We start from the raw sequence: 14,331 nt of genomic DNA, 5'->3' as shown, positions 1-14,331 counted from the left end.
CCGCAATCGCGTCTGTTATAATGTTGACGGTCTAGTAGTTGGGGTGGGAGGAGACAGGTGGGCTGAGGGGAAGAGGTGGGGTCAGGAACAGGAAAGGGCAGTTAGAGTAGGGACGGGGACCAAGTAAGAAGCATCAATAAAGAGCTCCCAACTAGAAGTCAGTGTCCACGTGTATGTGTGGGTTAGGACACGACAGCTGGCGACGAGGGTGGGATGTGAAGAAACCCCACGTCACGAGTGCCCCGTCCTGCAGCGTGGAGCGCGCTCCGCTGCAACGTAGCCCTGCGGCCCCCCAGGAGTGGCCTGATCTCCCCTCGCAGGTGGAAGAGGGTAGAGGAGAAACGCGGCGACCCAGCGAGCAAGCGCTGAGGTGTCCTGAAGAGCGCTGAATCGGAGCGCAGAAAACGCGGCAAAAGAGGCGCCGAGTGAAGAGCGCCAAACGCCGACCGCGCTGGACGCGCTGACGAGCCCACAGTGTGTCGACACTGACAAGGGGCCGGAGACTCACTCCGACACTGCCCAGGTGAGCCCGCTGTGCTGCGAAGGCGAGAGGAGAGCCCCAGACACGCGCGGCCCCGCACAGAAGCCGGCGCTAAATCGGCCAGGGACAGCAGAAGCTAGACAAGCGGCAGGCAGTGCGCGAGACCAGCGCCGGACAAGCAGTCCTTACCTGAACGCGCTGTGAGAGCGGAGGTCGGCCCAGCTCAGCTGTGAGCTCCCCAATACCGAGTGTGTGTGCCCGGAGAGGGAGAGGAACCTCGTGTTGTGCCAAAGGAGGCGGCCATTACAAAGTCAGGCAACTTGAGGGACAAACCCTGTCGAAACTGAGGGCGGCCATCTTTGAGTCAGGCAGACTCTTCAAATAAGCCCTGGCAGCCCCAAAGGATACCGCCAAGCGCCGCCAGTTAGTGAACAGTGCTCGTGAGGCACAGCAGCAAGCAGCAACAAACAAGCAGTGGCAAAGACAGCAGCAAGCTGCAACAAACAAGCATTGGCATCTACAAAGTCTACCAAAACAAACGCCAAAAGTGAAGGGAGCGGACGCCAGCCCCTGCAACCAGAGTCAAGCATCAGGATCGAAATCACCTCCTCAGGATGTCCAACAATCGCGCGACAGGCGCACAGGATGCTCCCGCCGAAAAGGAGATCAAGGGCACGCATCTGCGAGCGCCAGAACCCCTGACAGTCACGACAGGGAGCAGCATGGGCCTCAAGTGGCAGGAATGGTTGGAGGATTTTGAGGACTATGTCAAGGGCTCCAGAATCGAGTCAGACGAGGACAAAATAATAACCCTTCGCAATCTAGGAGGGCGCGAGATCAGCAAGATAGTGCGAGAGATCCCAACCAACGACGGCGACACCTACGTCAAGGTGAAGGACATACTGAACAATCGCTTCCTGCACAAAAGAAACGTTGATTATGAGAGACACAAGTTTCACCAACAGCACCAGGACAAGGATGAGCCATTAACGTCCTTCATACACCGACTAAGGCGTCAGTCACAGTACTGCGACTTCACAAACTTTTCCCCAGATGCGGCCATCAAGTCTCAAATTATCTCGGGATGCCACTCAGAGTCGCTGAGACGAAGACTACTAAGGAAGCCACAAGAGTTGGCGGAAATCGAGGAGAACTCACGAATATATGATCAAGCCGAAGAAAATGCAGCAGAGATCGAAGTTAAACCCAGCACTAGCCGAGAACATGCCAACCGCGTCTCCGACCGACAACATGGCCGACAGGCTTACCGCGGCAACCCACGTGACAGATCACGCCGATCCAAATTCTCACCCAGACGCCGAACAGATTACCGGCCAAGAGACTCAGAAAGGAGAGACCGACGACCCGAACGCACAAGACGGTGCTACAGGTGCGGGTATGATTACCCCCACATTGACTCGTGCCCTGCCATGGGCCAACGCTGCCGAAAATGCGGACGATCCAATCACTTCGAGGTCATGTGTAGCGAGTATCACCGAGAACAACGTAGCGGTGCTGATCGACGCACCAGCCAGCCAAGGTCTTCAAGGACCGAAACCAAGCGGCACCACGCCAGAGCCGTTCAGAATGAACCTGCTCACTCTCCAGCGTCGTCTCATTCCAGTCGTGAGTCCAGACGGTCCAGATGGGATCGCCGATCCCCCTCGAGAGAGTCCAGATCCTCCTCATCCAGGAGATCAGGCTACACCACCGAGTATGTCAACATTGCTGACAACGATCAGCTCAAGCGTTACCCCCGGCTCGACATCATGGTGGGCAATCATGCAGCGAAGTTCGTCATGGACAGCGGTGCCTCTCTCAATTACATCTCTGTTGCTGAGCACGAGCGCATGGTTCCCAAGCCTCACCTGCGCTTTGCACCCGTTCGAGTATACACATGGATGGCGAGGAAACCACTCCCATGCCTGGGGAAGTTCGACACCACTCTCACACACGGCGATATCACCATTCCCGCCGTCATTCATGTTATCAAGGGACCTGATGCCGACTGCCTGCTAAGTCTTCCGACTGCGGAGCGCCTACGCCTCGTTCACATTCTTTTCAACATAAACGACAGCTCCAACTACGCTGTGAAGTACCCAGCCCTCTTCAAGGGCCTAGGCAAACTGAAAGGCCGACAAGTACACCTGCACATCAACGAGCAAATCAAGCCCATTGCTCAACATCCACGGCGAGTGCCGTTTCACCTGCAATCCGCGGTGGCTCAAGAGCTGCAAGACCTTCTGGATGCCGACATCATAGAACGCACCGAAGGACCCACTCCCTGGGTGTCCCCGGTAGTTGTCGTGCCAAAAAAAGGGACCCCCGAGAAAGTCCGTCTATGTGTAGACATGCGCCTCCCGAACACAGCAATCGAAAGGGAGAGACACCCCGGCCCACACCTGAGCGATATGATTACAGCCCTCAATGGAGCCACGGTCTTTTCCAAGCTAGACCTTAACAAGGGCTATCACCAGCTCGAGCTAGATGACAGCTCTCGCTCCATCACCACGTTCGCCACACACCTCGGCCTCTTCCGATACAAACGCCTCAGTTTTGGTGTGTCCTCAGCAGCTGAAATTTTCCAAGAGACAATTCGACTTATCATCCACCACATTCCAAATTCTCTCAACTACAGCGATGACATTCTGGTGTATGGCGCCAACCTCCGAGAACACGACATCGCCCTTGACCGTGTCTGCAGGGCTCTGCTAGACGCAAACTTGACCCTTAATAAGGACAAGTGCGAGCTTCATCAATCGACACTGAAATTCTTTGGACACATTTTCTCATCCAGCGGCATGAAACCAGATCCCGACAAGGTGGCTGTGCTCAACAATACCAAGAGTCCTGAAGATGTAAACGATCTACGCTCCTTCCTGGGGATGGCGAGCTACTGTGCTCGCTACATCCGCGACTACGCCACAATAAGTCATCCTCTGAGGCTCCTCACGAAATCCAACCAGCCCTTTGAGTGGACCTCAGACTGCGAGCGTGCCTTCAGAGACATCAAACGGGCGGTTGAGTCGTCTGACTGTTTGTCCTACTTCAACCCCAAACGCAAAACAGAGATCACCGTAGACGCCAGTCCCGTGGGCCTGGGTGCGATCCTGGCCCAATATGACGACGAATCTGACCAACGGAGGATAATCGCCTACGCCAGCCGCAGCCTCACGGACCCGGAAAGGAAATACTCTCAGCCTGAGAAGGAGAGCCTGGCGGTCGTATGGGCGTGTGAGCACTTCCACATCTTCATTTATGGGAAGCACTTCACGCTCATTACTGACCATCAGGCACTCGTGACAATATACGGTAACCCGAAGAGCAAGATGCCCCCCCGGATTGAGCGATGGGGCCTCCGGCTGCAGGAATACACCTTTACAATCATTCACAAACCGGGGAAGGGTGACAACCCTGCTGATTACATGTCTCGCCACCCCCGAGACTCTCCAGCACCGACTTCATCCATAGCAGAGGAATACATTCACTTTGTCTCAAACCATGCTCGCCCCCCAGCCATACCAATGGACACCATCCGCGAAGTAACCAACAAAGACACCGTTCTGCAGATCGTGATGCAGCGAATACTGTCCAACAGGTGGAGGCATCATCCGCAAGACGACGAGGAAAACCCCGATGTCAGAAGTGAACTCCAAGCGTTCCGACACGTCGCTGACGAACTTTCAATCACTGAGGATGGCCTTCTTCTAAGAGACCACCGGATAGTCATCCCGGCCACCCTCAGACAAGGCGTAGTTGACCTAGCTCATGAAGGTCATCGTGGGGTCGTCTCCACCAAGAGGGCGCTCCGAGAGCGTGTCTGGTTCCCTGCTCTAGACCAGCTAGTTGAAGCCACTCTGAAGGACTGTCATCCCTGTCAGCTAACTGGTCCCAGCACGCCGCCGGCACCGCTCCAAATGACCCCGCTACCGGACGGTGTATGGCAAGAAGTTGCAATGGATTTCTACGGGCCCCTGCAGTCAGGGAAATATGTGATCGCCATTGTAGATGAATATTCCCGGTTTCCAGTGGCTCAATTCATCCCGTCCACCAATGCCACCTGTACCCTTAAAGTACTTGAGGAAGTCTTCGCAACCTGGGGTGTTCCCAGAATCATCAAAACGGACAATGGGCCCCCATTCAACGGGCACGAATTCAGTGACTTTGCGAAACAGATGGACTTCCAACACCGCAAGGTCACCCCGCTCTGGCCACAAGCCAATGGAACTGTTGAACGTTTCATGTCCACCATCAAGAAAACCTTCCAGCAGGCTACTGCCGAGAAAAAGGACCTGCAAGCAGCATTGAATGAAGTCCTCTGTGCATACCGAACCACTCCCCACTCCACGACGGGTGTCTGCCCTGCCACTCTCATGCTTGGGAGGACACCAAGAACTCGGATCCCAACCTGGGAAGGCGCACTGAGGAAACCCCTCTCAGACCATCAGATCAAAGACATGGCTGCAACAGATCGATATCACAAGGAGAAGATGAAGGAACATGCTGATCTCAAACGGAGGGCCCGATCCCCTTCCCTCAAGGAGGGCGACAGAGTCCTTGTTAAACAGGAACAGCGCCAGAAAACTGACTGTCGTTTCAGAAACGAACCTCTGACAGTTGTGCAGCAGAAAGGCACAATGGTGACCGCGGAGTCAGAGAATAGGCGGGTCACTCGGAACGCATCCCACTTTAAGAAATGCCCTCCTGAAAAGCGTGACTGCACGCCCACTACCTCGGTGCCGGAGAACTCTGAGCACCCAGAAACAGGCACACCTGACCCGGCACCCTGCATGGACCCAGAACCCGTGGTCGAGACCGCCGTGACCACCCCGGGTCGCCCACGACGCCAGGTACAGCCTCCAAAGAGACTGATTGTTGAAATGGACTAATTTCACTTTGCTGTTTTGTTAAGAAAGGGGGAGATGTTATAATGTTGACGGTCTAGTAGTTGGGGTGGGAGGAGACAGGTGGGCTGAGGGGAAGAGGTGGGGTCAGGAACAGGAAAGGGCAGTTAGAGTAGGGACGGGGACCAAGTAAGAAGCATCAATAAAGAGCTCCCAACTAGAAGTCAGTGTCCACGTGTATGTGTGGGTTAGGACACGACAGCGTCTTGTCTTACCTTGCCCCGTTTCATCGGAACAAGCTTCCGCTACACATTCTCACTTGTGCAAACTACTGCAAAACCAGGAAATTGTTTTATTCTAAATTCCTTTATTCCTCATTCTGCTGCAACTTGTTAAACCGGCTACAGCGCCAAAATGCTGATGTCCGAGTTGTGTCTGTCTGTGTCTGTCTGGCTTGTGCATTTAGTGTTTAGTGTATATCAAGGGTGTGTGTATAAATGCCTGCATGCATCTATGCCCCGAGTGGGTGTTTCAGGGAGCTGGTCTGTGTCTGAGATATGTGAGCTTATTGTGTTCAGTGCATCAGTTGTGTGAATGTTCAGTGTCTGTGTGTATGCTTCTGGGTGGTGTATGAAGTGTGTATGCACGTATCTGGTTCATTTATATGCATGTATGTGTCGTGCTTGTGCATGCTTTGGCATCTGTATTTTGTTGTCTAGTGTGGGCGCTATGTGGTGTGCTTTGTGGTAGTTATGTGGGTGGCATTGTGCAGGCGCCTGCAGCCTCTTTAGCACACAGTAGCCCCCACACTTTAGGGGTCCTATTTACTCTGAGGCCTAGGAATGCCTGTAAGTAGTAGAATCGCTCCTACACTGGTGCACTCTATGTAAATAGACCTTTAAAGGTCTGCATGTTACCCATGCTTGCTTTCCCAGTGCAGTATTTTGATACTATGGTAGTTCTGTGCGCAGACCTCCTTTGAGAAGAGACAGAGGCTGCATGGTCCTCTATTACTGCTCAGTATTTCCAGAATGTGTATTCATGGCACTTAATACACCTGACTCTAATCAATTATCGTACACCAATCAGCCTCGACGAGGACTTTGTGCGATGGCTTTGAATACCGATGTGAAAAGACTGATGTTTTCAGTTTAAGTACTTCATTGTCAGCATGCGCAGTGAAAAGACATGTAACAATCGAGGGTACACTAAAATTAAATAAAAGTATTATTTAGGGAGAAATTCACAGCCCTTAACCATTTACTCCTAACACTATAGAAGATTCTAAGCCATGTTTCATGATAATGGATTCCTGGAACATTTTAACAGCTGAACTATATGAAGAGAAATACAACTTAACTTCAGTTATTAGTTAAGCATGTTTGCCAGTGAAGGGCTACTTTTGTTTTCTTGTCTTTCGAGAAAACAGGCAGCTATTAAGGCGGTACAGCGCCACATAGTGACGTGTGCGCATACCGCCAATAAAATGTCACAATGTTTTGGGCTGTCAGCTGGAGACCTTTTTTCCAGCCTAAAAGTTTAATTTTGCGGTCATCAGGCTAGTCAGCTGATTTCCTAATTGTTTTGTGCATCGCAAAATCCTGGAGGGTCTGCCTACTGTTGTAGAGTCTGCTCCACCCACAATCTAGTGTCCGGCATAAAAGTGGCACACCTGGCTACCTTCCTTATAACACAACTGAACCTGTGGAAAACAGAAGGACTGCACCTGATGAACCAGAGGACTAGAACTCAAAAGACGGACTGTGTAGGAAAGTGGGATCTTCTTCTTATGGTTACCGCCACTTTTCTCTGGATGTAATGCTGTTTAGGTCGAGGATCGGAGGCTGCGCTTGCGCAGTCTCCGGGAGGATATTTAATGATTTGGAGTATGGGGGCTTGAACCCGCCTCTCTCCTCCTCTCTCCTCCATTGGCTGGCTTCCTAAACGGAGGCCAGCCATTGGAGGAGACAGGCGTCACTCCAATAAAGCCCCTCCTCTTTCGGATTCGGGGGCGTGTTTTTTTGCCTTCTTTCGACTATGACGTCACCCGTCACTCAGAACGCCAAAACACGCCCCGAATCTGAAATTTACGTCCGTTTGCAGCCGCCATTTTTTGTTGTTGTGGTCTTCGGGGGCACCGTCGCCCGCACCGACCTGCCTCCTTTCCCGCAAATGCCGGTCTTCAGATTTCTAGACAACAACAGGATGCTCAGAAGCCGCTTCAAGGAAATTAAACACTCATACCGTAAGTTATAATTTCATTTATACAAAAACTATACAGCTCTCCCAGCATCCGTAATGCAGTCAGTCTGGAGCCCTTGCAGCTGGGAGGGCAGGTCAGTGCGGGGGCTTCTATCAGCCCTACGAGTTGGGGGTCAGAGAAGGAGGCGAGGGGGCACCGCGGTAGCAGCTGGCACCTCTTTTAGGCTGCTCTCTGGCCTTTCTTATGCAAACCACAGCACTTACTCTGCGTTTATACGAGCTGGGAAGCTGGGTCCATCCCACACGTCCTAAACGCAAGGCGTGCGAGCGGACAGAGCGAGGCTTTGTATTGTGGGTTGTACAAGACTTTGTGGGAAAAGAGTGCCATCTGACTCAGCCACCCCACACCCCAAGACCGATTTTTGGAGTAACATAGCTCTCAACTTTCCCAGTTCTATTGGTGAATAGCTCATAGGTTCCCGTTTTTTTTTTCCCTTTGCGTGATGGGATTTATAGTCTTGGTTAACCTAAACACTTTAGGTTTGGAAGCATCCAATAAACCAGAGTGATTTCCACATGCCAGGAGTAGGACGTCTGGAATGATTTACACACCCATGGCCACCCAGGCAGTCCACCACGGGGGTGGGGGCTCTGTCCGAGCCAGGTGAACCTCTCATCAGAGGAACCACTGGCCTTGTCCCACACCAATTTTGTTATGGTCTGTGGAGGATGTGGTGAGGGGCGCTGTGGTGAGAGGCGTCAGGCTCTGGCTGTAAATACAGAACTGTCAGCAGGAAAGCAAAGCTGCCCGTCGGATGATAGGACTGTCACCATGAGGATGCGTCTCTGGCCTGGAGAATGACGCTGCTTACTGGGGAGGAAGACCTGGGCTGCAGCACATGACAGGCTCCTGGAAACAACATCGGCCACGTGAAGCAATCAGCCTGCTGTAGGATAATGGATTAGTCTATTGCTTAATACAGTCGCCCAATGGTGCACACCGATGCCCAACGACGAGAGCTTCTGCCAACTGAAGAATAGGGCTCGCCGCTGCAGATCACAGCAGCCAGTTGAACACCATGACTGCTCACCGGAGACTAGATTTCCGCTGCTCAATCCAGGTGTCCACTGGAAAGCACAGCTGTCCAAGAGCCCAGCTACCGGCCAATGAACCCAACTATTCACTTGGCGAAAAGCTTGCCGTGCAATGATCAAAGTTTCAGCTACATCAAAGAGTCGAACATGTGAGCTTCTCTTTAAAAATATATTCCCAGGCAGCAGTGGGGCCGACAGAAAGGACTGCCCGTCCCCTCCTCCGTACGGCTTTTCGGGAGTGACTGAGGTTTCACAGAGCCTGATGTCTTACAGATGTACGGAAAAGCTGCATTCTCAGCTTACCCTTCCTGGGGAAAAAATAATTTTTACTGAGTTCAGCGGTTTTGTTACGACTCCTTCTCCCTTTCTCAGTTGGACCAAGTAGCTTTCTGGCACTTCAAAAGACATAGCCTGGCATGTACAGGGAGGTGAAACGGTCGGGTGTAAGTGCGCTATAAAAGTACTTTTAACATAACATAGCATTTCAGGTGGGAGGGGGGGCGCAGGAAGAAATGAAATCTGCAGCCCCCTGGGAGACCAGGGAGCTTATTAAAGGGCAGTAGTTACGAGGCAAAGCTTTTGTACTGGGCCTGACGGTTCGCCGGCCCCTTTACCCACTCCACCCGCCTACAGAACTACCACTAGACACTCTGATTAAGAAACTATCGGCCAGCATTTGACTGAGCCCAGCTAGCTTTGCTTGAGTGGTCTAATTACGCCTTCCTCACCTCTTTGCAGAGGCAATACCCCCAAACACCACAAGATGCGTGTCAATCCCCCTGGCTGTGCTTGCTTCCCTGCCCCCTGGCTGTGCTTGCTTCCCTGCCCCCTGGCTGTGCTTGCTTCCCTGCCCCCTTCGCTGTGCTTGCTCTCCTGTGGGTGTATGTGGCTCTGTGTGTGCGTGGCTCTGGGTGTGTGTGCCTCTGGGGGTGTGTGTGTGTGTGGCTTTGTGTGTGTGTGTGTGTGTGTGTGTGTGTGTGTTACTCTGGGTGGGTGTGTGTGGCTCTAGGTGTGTGGGTGTGTGTGTGGCTCTGGGTGTGTGTGTGCGGGGCTCTGGGTGTGTGTGTGCGGGGCTCTGGGTGTGTGTGTGTGGGGCTCTGGGTGTGTGTGTGTGGGGCTCGGTGTGTGTGTGGGGGGCTCTGGGTGTGTGTGTGTGGGGGGCTCTGGGTGTGTGTGTGTGTGGGGCTCTGGGTGTGTGTGTGTGTGGGGCTCTGGGTGTGTGTGTGTGGGGCTCTGGGTGTGTGTGTGTGGGGCTCTGGGTGTGTGTGTGGGGCTCTGGGTGTGTGTGTGGGGCTCTGGGTGTGTGTGTGGGGCTCTGGGTGTGTGTGTGGGGCTCTGGGTGTGTGTGTGGGGCTCTGGGTGTGTGTGTGGGGCTCTGGGTGTGTGTGTGGGGCTCTGGGTGTGTGTGTGGGGCTCTGGGTGTGTGTGGGGGGCTCTGGGTGTGTGTGGGGGTCTCTGGGTGTGTGTCTCTGGGTGTGTGTGTGTTACTCTGGGTGTGTGGGTGTGTGTGTGTGTGTTACTCTGGGTGTGTGGGTGTGTGTGTGGCTCTGGGTGTGTGTGTGGGGCTCTGGGTGTGTGTGTGTGGGGCTCTGGGTGTGTGTGTGGGGCTCTGGGTGTGTGTGGTGGTCTCTGGGTGTGTGTGTGGTGGTCTCTGGGTGTGTGTGTGGTGGTCTCTGGGTGTGTGTGTGGTGGTATCTGTGTGTGTGTGTGGTGGTCTCTGGGTGTGTGGTGGTCTCTGGGTGTGTGGTGGTCTCTGGGTGTGTGTGTGGTGGTCTCTGGGTGTGTGTGTGGTGGTCTCTGGGTGTGTGTGTGGTGGTCTCTGGGTGTGTGTGTGGTGGGCTCTGGGTGTGTGTGTGGGGCGTTGGGTGTGTGTGGGGGGCTCTGTGTGTGCGGCTCTGTATGCGTGTGTGGGTGGCTTTGTGTGTGTGGCTCTGTGTGGGTGTAAATGCAATAGGTCCTGCATTTGCGAGCGATTACGCTATTGGCATTGTAAATGACAATGCCATTTATTTAACGATTAAGCTATTGGCAATGTAAATGACAATGCCATTTATTTATGATTAAAAAAAAAAGTCAAGAGCAATGCCAATAGCTCTACCTTTAATAATGCCGAGACCATTGCATTGTAAATGCTTGTTTTACCTACAGCTCTGTGTCGATAGTGTCTAACCCCTTCCCCTGGCTCTGAGGGCCAGGTCGGAATCCCTCCTACTTCTGCTCTGCGCGCGACACCCCCTGGGGTAGCTGTGCACACTGTAAGTTTCTTAATAATAAAAGAGGGCATTTTTTTGAGATGTTGTATTATTCCCTTTTATTGATTGAGAGGAGTGTTAATGGTTTTGTATGTTCAATGTGATGTTTTCTGAATGATCATGTTATTGATCGCAAAAAATTACCGCAAGAAGGCATTTTTGCGCACACACCAACACCGCACATGCGGTTCAGCGCACGATCTGCCTTTACATAGGGATAAGTAGTAATTAGCAAAACATTTCCTGGTGTACCCTCTGAACACTAGCAACTGTGGCCGGTTTTCAGTAGTACAATTGGAAAAGCTTGTGAATTTTGAAATTCAGATATCTGCACCCACACAAGGGTGTAAAACTGCCGGTGCAGATTAAAAAAAAAATGGTGACTCCGATTGGTTAATCCTGCTGCCATGTCCGATAGTTACACAGATAGGGTACCCTTGTCAATATGAAAGCATGCTAATCAAAGAGGGCCATTAATAAGGAGTGCAATCTAGGCAGTCCTGTACTTTGCACAAAGAAAGCAAACCGAAAATGGCAAAATCAAACCATTAAAAAAAAAAAACGTTTCTTGGAATGTTTGTAGCACAGAGTTTGGACGGAGTGCCGGACTGTGGCTCGAAATGCTTTCAATTTTTGGATGCCTCAAATATTACAGAAAAGGGTGTGGGAGCAGTGAAGGTATGTCCACTCCGCTTTTAGAGACCGAATTAGAAAACCAGGGGAGTGTAACCTGAACAGGCCAATTAGAATAGGAAGTCTGACACAAAAGTTTCTAGGAGACCCTACCCACTCGTGGATTACAGTGGCATATTTAATCACCACTGATGTATCCTGGTGGCATGTTTCATCATCGGGTCACTAACACGAATGCCTATGTTCCGGGTGGGTCAAACCTCCACCAGGAATGGGGCATTTTCAAATTGTATTAGATGGGATCTGCAAACATTTTTTTACAATTTTCTCCGACTTCTAATAGCTAATTTTAATACACTGCAGGGGATAAGGTTAAAAACAGAAAGGGGTGTAAATAGGGACGAAATAACAATCCCTCACATCCCACAAAAATCATGGTGTACATATTTCGGCCGTTCTTGCTCAGTAGGGTCATGTGTCTTTCGTCAGGACCTAGAAGAACAAATCCCTGGTCTAGAAATCAGAACAATTCCCTGTAATCGTGTGTGTTGTATAGCAAGTACAGTTCCCCGGGGGTGTTAAAAGCACATAAAAGCAATGAGAACACACATCTCACTTTTGTGCTGGATACAGTATATCAAAACTCGTCCCACCTGCTACCCTTTGTCCACCTCTTATTACTTGTTTTGTCAGCCTTATAATTTGGGAGGCAGTTCCTTATATCCTAATACCCCCAAGAAAAACTGCGTTATTTAAAGAAACCGGATGTTCAACATAGTCGTAATCCCTCCATAACATTAACACCTGGGACTGTAGTTGGCAAGTGTAAATTACACTCCTTTTTAAAGCAACAAAAACGGTCAGTTCTTGCGTGTGCAGGTCTGGCCAAAAGGGCAGTACCCTACATAAACAGTGACGTAATGCTACTAATCCTTGTCATCTGGGATGGAAGTTGGTAATAGGGATTAAAACTCCATAAATAAAGGTCCATTAGCATATTCAAAATGGAGATGCTAGTGCGGGGCTACCAAAAGGTTGTAATGACACATAAACAGTACAGTGTTATGGAAATTAATAACCTATGCGAATGTGACATCTGGAAGAAAACAAAACAATAATTACAGTGTTATCTACAACTGAGATCTGTCAGTTTACACCAGCACAAGGTTGTGCAGAAAGCACTACAACTCTTTCAACAGTGTTGTAACCTGATGACGGGCTAAACAAGGTAAGCCCAGCACAAGGTTCTTTCAAATGACCTCTACTGTAGATATTTGATGTGTTACTTGTTGTGGCTAAGGGCCAACTTCAGGAATACAAATCAAGGCGACACTGTCTCTAAACATCACTTACATGGAATCCTCAGACCCCAGTGTACAATACCCACCTTGAAGTGTGTTTCTGGTGCACTTAAGAGTATGGCTTTTGGCTCCTATATAACGTTGACCCTCGTCTTTGCCACATATACACATTGAGCCCCTAGATTATTTTTGCTCTTTAAATACTGATGCTCTTGAAAAGCATGATCTTCCACTAAGGATATCCTAACTGTAGTCCCACTTCTCAGAAATCCAGTCATCTCCTAGCTGCATCCCTAGAACTGAAGAAGGCATTTTCAAGTAAAGAAGACAGATCAGTTAAAAGATGCCTTTTACTGGGCCTTTACAATTGGGAGGATTAACAACTAACTAAAGCCTGTAAAATGTTTCCGAGTTTAGTTGTGCTTTTCTCAGTAGCAGGTAGGGAACATAGTACATTACTTTTGGTGGTGGGACTCTGGCAGTGTTAGTATTGCCCTGTTGATGGCACGAGTCAAGGTGGCCCTATGTTTTTTAGCACTACCTTAGATCATACAGAAATGTTCTCCGATGCTGTAGCATTGAGTAGAGTGGATGTTCCCGAGTGGGTCTCTGTGGTCAGGACATTACCACGTGAGTTATCTTACCAGTGTGATACTGACACCTGCTGAACATGCCTGCATCTCTGGAGCTGGTGCCCTAAAACCTTAGTATCTAAATGTGGTATATTTACGACCGTGAAGGGAAGCGAAGTATCGTTACAATTGTATTTTTCCCTTTCAGTTCATTTCTGTGCAGAGTTAACAAAAAATATAACGCATGTGAACTGAAAGACCTAAAGCTGAATGTGCCTAACTCAGCCCCACAAAACTCTGCCCTTCCTTACTCCACCCCCCTCTTCTAATGTCCCCTCACAATTTGTGGGTCCCAGGTGTGTTTGTGTGTGTATGTATGTATATGTATATGTATATGTGTATATATATATATATATACATGTAATGCAATTTCCTGTGTATGGTCTTTGTAGCACACCTGTATAGCTGAGAGTTTAGTCAAACTGATCTCGGTGATGAAAATGTAAGAAATCTGTGTATGGTAAAAATATAATAAAGCTGTTAATTTTTCAGGAATGAAAAAGGAAAATAAATAGACTGTACCGAAGGAGTGCATGCAATTCTAGTGTTAGGAGCTAGAGTTGTTCTGCCTGTTGTGGTGACATCATATGTGACAACAAACTGGTTTGTCTCTGCAGGTCGGTGATCGCGATGACTCCAACCTCTACATAAGTATGAAGCTGAAAGCTGCAGCTGAGGTAAGGATTGCCTGTCCTCGCTCCGCATTCTTGCCACGTTGTGGATTTTCAAAACCATACGAGATGCCGAGACCAGGGCTTTAAGTTGGCCGGGTCTTGCTGGTGCTCAGCCCTGGCCGTTCTAAAAAGCAGGTGCTGAGGCTGGTCCCTATCGGGCTCTCCATTTTTGCCCTCACCCTCTGGGTGAAAAATAAATCTCAACTCTGTAGCGGTT

At 50.4% G+C, this 14,331-nt stretch overlaps 1 protein-coding gene across 4 annotated transcripts in view; it reads left to right on the top strand.

Annotated features, from left to right (window-relative positions):
- MTHFD1 (methylenetetrahydrofolate dehydrogenase, cyclohydrolase and formyltetrahydrofolate synthetase 1) overlaps nucleotides 1–14,331 on the top strand; it is a 347,252-nt gene that overhangs the window by 35,503 nt on the left and 297,418 nt on the right. For all 4 annotated transcript variants that reach the window (XR_015299949.1, XR_015299948.1, XM_086937931.1 and 1 more), the window contains exon 3: nucleotides 14,058–14,117. Coding sequence is in view for 2 of the 4 variants with exons in the window: in XM_086937931.1 (XP_086794057.1) it covers nucleotides 14,058–14,117 (60 nt within the window). In the remaining 2 variants the exon portion in view is untranslated. The remainder of the gene's footprint in view (nucleotides 1–14,057; nucleotides 14,118–14,331) is intronic.

Source organism: Lissotriton vulgaris, chromosome 9, assembly GCF_964263255.1.
Source record: "Lissotriton vulgaris chromosome 9, aLisVul1.2, whole genome shotgun sequence".
Classification (NCBI taxonomy): Eukaryota; Metazoa; Chordata; class Amphibia; order Caudata; family Salamandridae; genus Lissotriton; species Lissotriton vulgaris.
Note: the sequence above shows the minus strand (reverse complement) of the source record. Positions and strands in the feature narration are given on the sequence as shown.